At 35.7% G+C, this 9,973-nt stretch overlaps 1 protein-coding gene across 1 annotated transcript; it reads right to left on the minus strand.

Annotated features, from left to right (window-relative positions):
- Nucleotides 1–7,746: 7,746 nt before the first annotated feature.
- Nucleotides 7,747–9,730, minus strand: LOC142637009 (uncharacterized). Its single transcript, XM_075811303.1, has 2 exons — nt 9,022–9,730; nt 7,747–8,504 (listed from the first exon to the last, which is right to left on the minus strand). Exons 1-2 carry the CDS (start codon nt 9,728–9,730, stop codon nt 7,747–7,749), a joined length of 1,467 nt encoding a protein of 488 aa, XP_075667418.1.
- Nucleotides 9,731–9,973: the final 243 nt, after the last annotated feature.

The following is a 9,973-nucleotide window of genomic DNA, read 5'->3' on the forward strand; positions in this document are numbered from 1 at the left end:
TTATGGACTCATTAGTTGCCCCCCATTCCCAAGTCTGATTTTGCTTTATGCTGGTCAGACTTAGGGAATGTTCTTGACTGGTTTAGATTCGGACTTCTTTATCATCAACTACTTTCTTCTTTAAGAATGGTAGTATTTTTGTGACGACTTCTTAGTATCTGCCTTTTGAAGGTCTTTGTGGACGTTCGAGAGATCATAGCTTGATCTTGAAAGTGAGCTAATTTCTTTGGACGATCATTTTTTATCACTACTGAAGAGCAAGCTAATTTCTTTGGGCGACCACTTTTTATCACTGCTAAAGAGCAAGCTAATTTCTTTGGACGACCATTTTTGATCACTTTGATGCTTCTTCTTTCATTCATTCTCTGGTTGTCACGTTTAATATTCTTGATCTGTGTGTGACTTGCGTTTGTGTGAGAATCCTTGTTTGCTTACACTCATCTAAGGGTATTTAGCCACTTTTAGGTGACTTACATCCAGTTACAAAGCTTTGTCATTTAGATTTCGTCAACGATTGACATCCATCTTGGCAGAATCTTATCACTTAGCCATTTTTTGGTGACTTACATTCATCTAAGGAATCTTGTCACTTAGGCTTCGTTAGTGATTTACATCCATCTTGGCAGAATCTTATTACTTAGCCATTTTTCGGTGACTTACATCCATTTAAGGAATCTTGTCACTTAGGCTTTGTCAGTGATTTACATCCGTCTTGGCAGAATCTTATCACTTAGCCATTTTTTGGTGACTTACATCCATCTAAGGAATCTTGTCACTTAGGCTTCGTTAGTGACTTACATCCGTCTGGGCAGAATCTTATCACTTAGTCATTTTTTGGTGACTTACATCCATCTAAGGAATCTTGTCACTTAGGCTTCGTTAGTGATTTACATCCATCTTGGCAGAATCTTATCACTTAGCCATTTTTTGGTGACTTACATCCATCTAAGAAATCTTGTCACTTAGGCTTTGTTAGTGATTTACATCCGTCTTGGCGGAATCTTATCACTTAGCCATTTTTTGGTGACTTACACCCATTTAAGGAATCTTGTCACTTAGGCTTCGTCAGTGATTTACATCCGTCTTGGCGGAATCTTATCACTTAGCCATTTTTTGGTGACTTACATCTATTTAAGGAATCTTGTCACTTGTTGCTGAAATGATTCCTTGATGCTATGTCGTTTTGGACCTTCTTGAGGCTATGTTGATATCTGCATTAAGTAGCACATGCACTTGCCAAGACTTGGTTAAACAAGAATTTTAGAACAATTCATATATGAATAATAAGTTACCAATAGCCTAGGTGAACCTTTGTCTTATTTCCTTGTAATCCTAGAGTTTTACCTCTTTTGTGATCTATCTAGTAATACATACATTTTTGCATGAAACCTTACTAGGTGTAAATTTTTATAGATGAATATAAAAGAGACAGAGACAAATGTGTTACCTTAAATGACGATATTATTTTGTCATATACATCGATCTTTTTATTGCTAGGATCTTCTTGACAAATTCTTCCCTTTTTAAAATGACAAGCTCTTCTCTTTTCAAGATTTTTTTTCTTTTTTTTATAAAGTCCGGCATGATACTTCATGTCTAAGACCTAGATCTCTTTTGCTTCAAATTTTTTTTTTGAAGGCGTAAAAACTAGGCCACATTTTTGCCCCCGTTCAAACGTGAAAGGTACAATTCTCGTTTTTTGACGACTAGAGAAATGGTTTATCACGATTGGATCCTTTTTTTTTTTTTTTGGCGTGCTTTGATGACTATGGTCATTGCCATTTGTAATAGCAATTTCCTCTTCCTTCTTCTTTAATGGTATGCTTAAGTCACTTTAATAATGCTAGTTGCATGACAATGTACGAATGTGCAATTGCATGCTATACAAGACGAAGTGCATTCTATATGAATCATAGAGAAGTATAAAAATTGAAGCTATTTGACTATATGCTTCTTTAAACTGGTCTTTATTAGGTGCTTGCACTGTATATGATTTTTAAAGCAATTTAAGAAGATTTTGGTGAGTTGATGGAGATAGCGGAAATTTATTGAGACTTAAATTGATGAGCATATTGTGAACACGGTCATCTAGCATTTTAAGTTTAGGAAACTTAAAAGAACTTCTCAAATTCATGACGATGAAACATATGCCATTAATAATATAGTCATATTGATTGTGATAGTTGTAACAATTTTATAGCAATATTTTCAGCATGTTCTACATACACATTTGTAATAATTATGCAAGCTTGATATTTATTTGGCTTCAATGAAATAATCTTTTGCATGGATAATTAAACAGAAAGAAAGAAATGAGTTACCTCAATAGAAGACCTTGAATCTCGATACTATTTTGTACATACCTTGATTTTTTCATTGTCGTAGTCTTCTTGACGAACTCTCCGTCATTGAACTCTTACTTATAGAGCTCTTATTTGTTGGATTTGAAGTAGGCACCAAAGTAAAAGTGGGTGCTATCAATGTTTTCATGTCAGATGCATATGCATTTTAAAAAGAAATAAATGAATAAGTTACCTGAATAAGAGACCTTAGATCATGACATTATTTTGACACGTACATTGATCTTTTTACTATTGGAGTCTCCTTGACGAGTTCTCCTCCTTTGAGATCTTTTTTGTTAAGCTTAACATGATATTTCATGTTGAGGGCCTAGATCTCTCTTGCTTCATTCATTTGAAGGGATGAGAGCTAGGCCACATTGTTGTACTTCGTCGAGGTCGCTCCAAGGCTATATTTCATTTCTCAAAGGATCGACGAAGGTCATCCTAAGTTCTTTTATCGTTGTTGTCCTTGGTATCTGAGGTCGACCAAAGGGTTTGCCCCCATTTAAACATGAAGGCTGTAGTCATTTGTTTGATGATAACCAAGGGAATGAACAGTCATGGTTTGAACCCGTATATTTCTTTCTTGGGGCTTAATCTTAGCTTTAATTGTGTACTCAAAATGAGTCACCTCAATAATTCTTGTTGCATTTTGTTAGGAATGACAATATCCAAATAGGCAAATTGCATGTTGAACTATAATAGATATCTTTTGACGAAGTGAACTAAATGTGAATCATAGAGAAGTATACTCCGATATATGAATACTAAAGCTACTGATTATATGCTTCTTTAAAGTATCGAGGGACAAAAATTTGATCTTTTTCTTGGCAGGGTCTCTTAACAAGTTCTCATTCTTAATCTTATGAACTTAAAGAATATATGTATAGTAGCTAGTCTAGTTGTTGTACTATAGTGTGCTCTTACTGCATAAAGTGTTAGATTTAGAGCTATATTGTCAAGCATATAGATACCACTAAAGTTTTCATGAAACCATATGGTGGGATGTATAAATGGAATAATTTAAATTCTCCATTCTCAAAGTCAAAGTAACATGTAATTATACATGGAAAAGTTTGAATAGTAAACTTTGTTCATTCTATGGTGGAACATTTCAAGATATAAAATTTCATATCTTAGTAACGATGATGGAATTTATTTCAAGAAGAAATGTACTGATACTAAATAAATCTTTACGTATATTGGCATAAATTCCAATGATTTTTGAATTATGAAATTTTACAAACTTGCATTCCTTATATAACTGGATCCTTTGACCCAAAAATAATGTCATCATATTTTTTAAATCATCTTATATCTAATGATATTGACCACTCTGGAACTAAAAACATAACATTTTATTCATTTAATTGACTACTCTAAGGAGCATTTATAAAATTAATTTACATTAGGAAACTAATTGTAGAAAGTAAAAACATATAGGAGTATTCACTAACTTTCTTCATCCAGAAATTCTTTAACTTTAAAAATCGAAATTGAATAACTTCGGGTTTAATACCTAAAGCAGTTTTTTTTTTTAAATTATTTAGACAGGCAATAAGATTCCAATACACCTTTTTAGTGCTCAGAATTATGACATGCTATAATTATATTAAGATAATAAATTTCAGTTTTACTTTTTTCAAATGCAGAAAGTTAAGATTTATTATCTTTGGCAAAGCAATAATCCTTGGCTTCCATCTTTCCTATCTTAGCAAGATGTATTAGGAAAGAAAAGTAGTGATATGAAAAGCCATAATGCTTGAATATCAACTAGGATGTTATCAGAATATCAATTGAAGACACAAACGGTCTATTACAATCTTAGGAAAGGTAATAAAACCCTTTCTAATGGCCATAAATTGGATTCAAGGTCATAATACTTTGCCGGTATTTGGCCATGAATATTTTTTATTCCTCTTTCTTTTACTATATATTTATAGTGTGTTTCGTGTATAGGTTGTAGATTCTTAAACTTCATAGTTGTAAAAATATTTAAACCCTCTTTTGGATAAGTGTATCTCTTGTGATTTCTATGACTATTTGAAACAAGTAATATGAGAATAAAACTATTCTTGTGAAATCATTCACTATTTTTGGTGTAGCAACAATTATGGTAAGTTTCTAAAAGAATTTGAATTGTTATGCATGTATCTATTATCTCTATAGTTGACCTCTTTAATAGGTACTTGGCTTAATTGGAACCATTCCTTTTTAAGCAAATTTTCTAGAAGACTTACCTAAAATTAAGTTATGCAATACCAAATTGTAAATACACGATTTGATAACTATAACGTAATTGTTTCCGAGAAAAGTTTATGCCTTATTTAGAGTCACCTAAACGGTAAGACTTTCAGATCTTAGGCAATACGTTTCTACCAAATAAAAATATTACTATAAGGAGAATCAAGCCATCAAACATACCTGAGCGATTGTACTCAATGGACGGATTAGTGGGTTAGCCCATGGAATGCATCCATTTACCATTCATTTATGAGAAGGATTTTTTCTTTACATGTGTCCTTCGCCAGCAAAACGACGAAGGTGCTCCAGTAGTGTATTAGAGATTTAGATGGGAGGATTCCTTGATTGGAGTGAGATTTTGGGTTATTTGGTATTGCACTTTAGTGTCCATTACTCCAAATTGAAAAGAGTAACCCTTTGTTGTAGGAAGGGCTTAATGGCAAATCTTTCCCACAGACAGCGCCAAACTGATGATGCTAAAATCGTCAATTGGATCACTCGTTTAATCCGGAGCTTTAGACGACCTTGTAGGACCTGCAAGATAAAGAGAGTTGATCGAAGAGACCACCGGATTGTGCCCGGTGGGGGAGTCTCCGATGCTTAAGTTAGTATCGGCCTATATCTTTTTTACTATAGATAGCAATTTGTAGTGGTTTTTGACATACCTTAGAAAATGGACAGATTGTCCCTTTTATAGGTGACTTAGGTAACTGTTGGACATAAATGAGGGTGATTATTACCCTAATTGTAACGTTCTTTATCTTGATGAGAGAGTTTAAGACCTTTGATGGTCGTTATTGAATATGTTGGGTGGTTACTCATCTATCTTTGATGGCCTACTTATGACGCAATGATCGTCCATTAAGATAGACGACCTTAATGGTTTTTATGGACTCATCAGTTGATGATGAATTTCACAACTACATCACAAACTGGCAAATTGCCTACATATTATCAACATTGACACCTAAAAGGGATTTACCCAGTCGGAGAGCATCTTTAGAATTCTTTTAGAGCCCAAAGAGATTAAAATGTTCTATCAATTCATTTAAAAATAAGTTGGTTAAATTTTACCACATCATTAATAATTTAATAATTAAATAGATACTAAAATTGTGACGGACAATCTTTTTCTAAATATTAATAATGTGATAAAACTCAATTCACTTATTTCATAAGTGATGAATAAGATTTTAGAAAATTTATAACGAAGTTACCTTAAAACTCTTTACCATAGAATTATCTTAAATACTGTAAAAGATCTTAATTAAGTAGTTGAATCCCCATAATGAATTTGACTTACTTCCCAAGATTGGAAAGTAACAAATAAAAGAAGAACAAATGTAGTCTATGGATGAGTCTTATTGCACTACTAAAACCCTATAATAAATTTTGGATGTCTTGAAAATATTAGAATGTATCAATCAGTTAAATTACAGGACTCTTGATGAAGCATTTTAAACTTTATTTGTTAAAGGTGGTATAAGATGATAGAATTTATGTGAAGTGCTCATTAGCCACTTCGAGAGGAAATATAATAAACATGACATCGTAAGTTAAATCAAAATATTGGGAGATGAAGTGAATTGAAAATAATAATTTCTTTTTAGAAATTATTATTTTTTAATTCAAATGTGTCTTTTTAAGTGTGGGCATTAATGATTCTCTAACCAAAAAGAGCGTTAATTTTTCCATAATTGTGCTTTGTAATACATTATAGCAAGTTTACAAGATGTGTTTTTTTTTTTTTAGGGGAAAACACATCAACGTATTTTATTAATAAAAGCCCGATAAATCGGTTTGAAATACAGAATAAAGCTGCGATGGAACATCCTCCATCCAAACTAGAAAATCTGGAATGCCTATTGCATATCTAGCCAGACTATGTGCTAAATTGTTGCCTTCCCTCTTTGTATGAGAGAAAACAGCTCATCAAATTGTTGAGAAAAAAACTTTGCATCCTCCAACAGTAGTCCGTATGGCACCAAAACCTTCTCATCCTCCCTTAAACCTATAAAAATTGCCATGGAGTCTCCCTCTAACACAGCCCTCCTCACACCCACGTCTGATGCGAAATTTAGAGCCCACACCGCAACCATAGCTTCAATATCAGAACAGCCTAGCATCTGGTGCACCACCTTCGAACATGATGCAATTACTAGACCTTTGTTATCTCTGATGACTACACCTATACCAGATTTCTTCTCCTTTTGGAAAGTCACCCCATCAAAATTAATTTTAAAATAATCCGATGGGGGAGGCTTCCACCTACATCTCACTGGTTGAGTGTGAATCGGTATTGAAACTTGGTTGGCCTGTCTTGCTTGGAATTCAGCTAACCAAGTCTTGGAGAGATGAGCAATCTGCTGGATGGCATCTGCTGGTTGATTAAGTCGAGCTCGGTTTCGCTGGTTCCATATGGACCACACCGTAACTGCAAATAATTCCAACAGCTAAGTGTGTTTTATTATCCAAGATAAGAGTTCCTTAAAGCTTACAAATTGCACTTCTCCACGGAAACTCCACAGCTCTGGTTCTGCCCACACCACGTCCAGCTCAGAGCACGACCACAAAGCATGTAGGGAATCTTCTGTGGCAACTCGGCATCTCACGCATAAATCTTCCTTTGTAATTTTGCGCCGAAACAGAGCATGTTTAGTTGGCATGGCTTCTTGGCAAGCCCTCCACAGCAATGTCTTCACCTTTTGTGGTACACTCATGGACCAAATTTGCTTCCAGGCCTGTGTATCTCCAGTATTCACCGAAACATGAGTTCTGTCCATCATCTCCTCTTCCATTTTTAAGTATTTATATCCTGACTTGCAGCTATACAGTCCGTTACTTGAGTAGGGCCAATACAAAGTATCTTCCGCAGCAACTCGGCTTAATGGGATTTCCTTCATGATTTCCGCATCTTCCTCATTAAATAACCCCTCCACCATCTCTACATTCCATTGTCTAGTGTGTGGATCAATAAGGATATCAACAGTTGAGTCTTCATGATATGCTATTGGGCATGCAGATAGAAGGGGAGGATGTTTCCTTGGCAGCCAGTGGTCCTGCCAAATTCTTTTTTTTTTTCATTGTTGACCCTCCACCTCGCTCCCCTTTGAACAACATCCCTCCCAATGAGTATACTTCTCCATGCATAAGAACCCATTCATGAGTCCTTAGCCTCCATGATCGTTGTGTTTGGAAAAAAACGTGCTTTAAAGACCTTGTAGAAGAGATTATTATGGTCATGCAAGAGTCGCCAAACTTGCTTTTCTAAAAGTGAGTTGTTGAACAAAGCAAGATCCCTAAAACCCATACCACCCACTGCTTTAGATTTTGTCATCTCATTCCATTTCACCCAATGGATTTTCCTCCGGTCACCTCGTTGTCCCCACCAAAACTTCTTTATCATAGCTTCAATCTCATTGCATAGGCTCAATGGAATTTTGAAACATCCCATTGTGTATGTTGGAATGACTTGGATGACTGATTTTATCAACACTTCCCTACCCACTTGTGAAAGTAGCTTCCCTTCCCAACCTTGGATTTTCCTCCCCACCCTCTCCTTGATATAGTTGAAGCTTGCTTTCTTTCCTTTTCCAACAAATGAAGATAGGCCCAAATATTTCTCGTATTGCATAATTTCAGTAACTCCCCAAGCTTCTTTGATATTATTCTTCATTGCGGCATCTGTTGTTTTGCTAAAGAAAATGGCTGTTTTATTTTTGTTTATTTTTTGTCCCGAGGCCTCCTTATAATCATTCAAAATATCCAACAACTTCCCACACTCATTCATGGTGGCCCTGCAAAAGAGAAGACAATCATCTGCAAAAAGCAAATGTGTTAGTTTTGGGCCTCTCCTACATAGGGAAAACCCTTGAATATCTCCATCCCTCTCTGCCTTTTTAATCATACCATTCAGCCCTTTAGTGCAAAGCAAAAACAGAAATAGAGATAATGGGTCTCCTTGCCTTATACCCCTTGTTGGATGAATTAAACCACTAGGGTCTCCATTTACCAAAACTGAGTAGGTAACTGTTCTCACACACACCATAATAAGATTAATCCATCCTTCATTAAAACTCAATCCTCCTCATAATTCCTTCAAGAAAAGGTCATTCTACCCGGTCATAGGCCTTGCTCATATCTAGCTTTATGGCCATATAGCCATGGCTACCAAAATTATATTTTTGTAGGCAATGTAAAGTCTCAAATGCCACCATAATGTTATCAGAAATTAATCTATCCTTAGTAAAGGCAGATTGGTGTTCAGTAATGATGAGAGGTAGTATTTTCTTCAAACGGTTGGCTAAAACTTTGGAGAAGATTTTATACAACACATTGCAAAGGCTTATAGGGTGGTATTGGTGAACATGCTCGGGTGAATTAATCTTTGGGATTAGTGTAATAAAGGTATGGTTTAGGGGAGTAGGTAAAGTACCTGAATTTAACCACATCAAAATGGAGGAGGTGACATCATGGTTTACCGTCCCCCAAAAGTGTTGGTAAAATAGTGGGGGCATTCCATTTGGTCCAGGAGCTTTTAGAGGAGCCATTTGTTGCAAAGCCACCTTAACTTCACTTGCTTCAAAAACACGACTTAATGAGGAATTCATCTCTTCCATAATCACAGTCGGTACATACTCTAATACCCTTGAAAACTCATTATGTCCCGAAGAAGAAAAAAGAGTATTGAAGTAACTTACAAAAACTGACGCTATCTCCTCCGGATGAACTATCCAAATACCATCTTCATCTCTAACTCCCTCAATCAAGTTTTTCCTATACCTCTTCGTGGCACAACTGTGAAAATATTTTGTATTTTTATCTCCTTGTCTTGCCCACAGTAATCTTGACCTCTGAGCCCACATAGTTGCCTCCCTATCCCTCAATACTTCAAGATCCTTCTTCAATTGCCTAACCCGAGCATTGTTACCACTTAGCACAGCCTCACCTTCAGCCTTGAGGAGTAATTTCCTCAATTTTTCCAACTCCCTACGCACATTCCCAAATACATTCCTATCCCACCAACTCAAATCCCTACCACACTTCTCCACCCTTTGTAAAATTCCCTCCCTAGACTCAGTGACACTAGAACTATGCCACACGGCTTCAACAATTTCATTACAACCCAGATTAGAAAGCCACATCTCCTCAAATCGAAACAACTTCTTTCTATTGTGTGGTTCCAAACCTGAAAAAATAATGTGTAGGGGGATATGGTCTGATGAGTCACACCTTAAGTGATAAACCTTCATGCTTGGGAATTTTAGGAACCAACTATTTGTGGCTAATCCTCTATCTAGTCTCTCCCAAATGGAGCTTCCATTCTCAAAGTGTCTAGCCCATGTGTTGAAACTGATTTCATGCATATGGATTCACCCCTTGTGTTC

This window comes from Castanea sativa, chromosome 1 (assembly GCF_040712315.1).
Source record: "Castanea sativa cultivar Marrone di Chiusa Pesio chromosome 1, ASM4071231v1".
NCBI classification, from domain to species: Eukaryota; Viridiplantae; Streptophyta; class Magnoliopsida; order Fagales; family Fagaceae; genus Castanea; species Castanea sativa.

Excerpts from the sequence above, each read along its gene's own strand:
- LOC142637009 (XM_075811303.1), bottom strand. The coding sequence starts at position 9,730 with ATGTGGCTTTCTAATCTGGGTTGTAATGAAATTGTTGAAGCCGTGTGG. Across the intron at positions 8,505-9,021 it reads TTTGATGTGGTTAAATTCAG|GGCTGAATGGTATGATTAAA; the intron begins GTACTTTACCTA and ends TTTGCACTAAAG.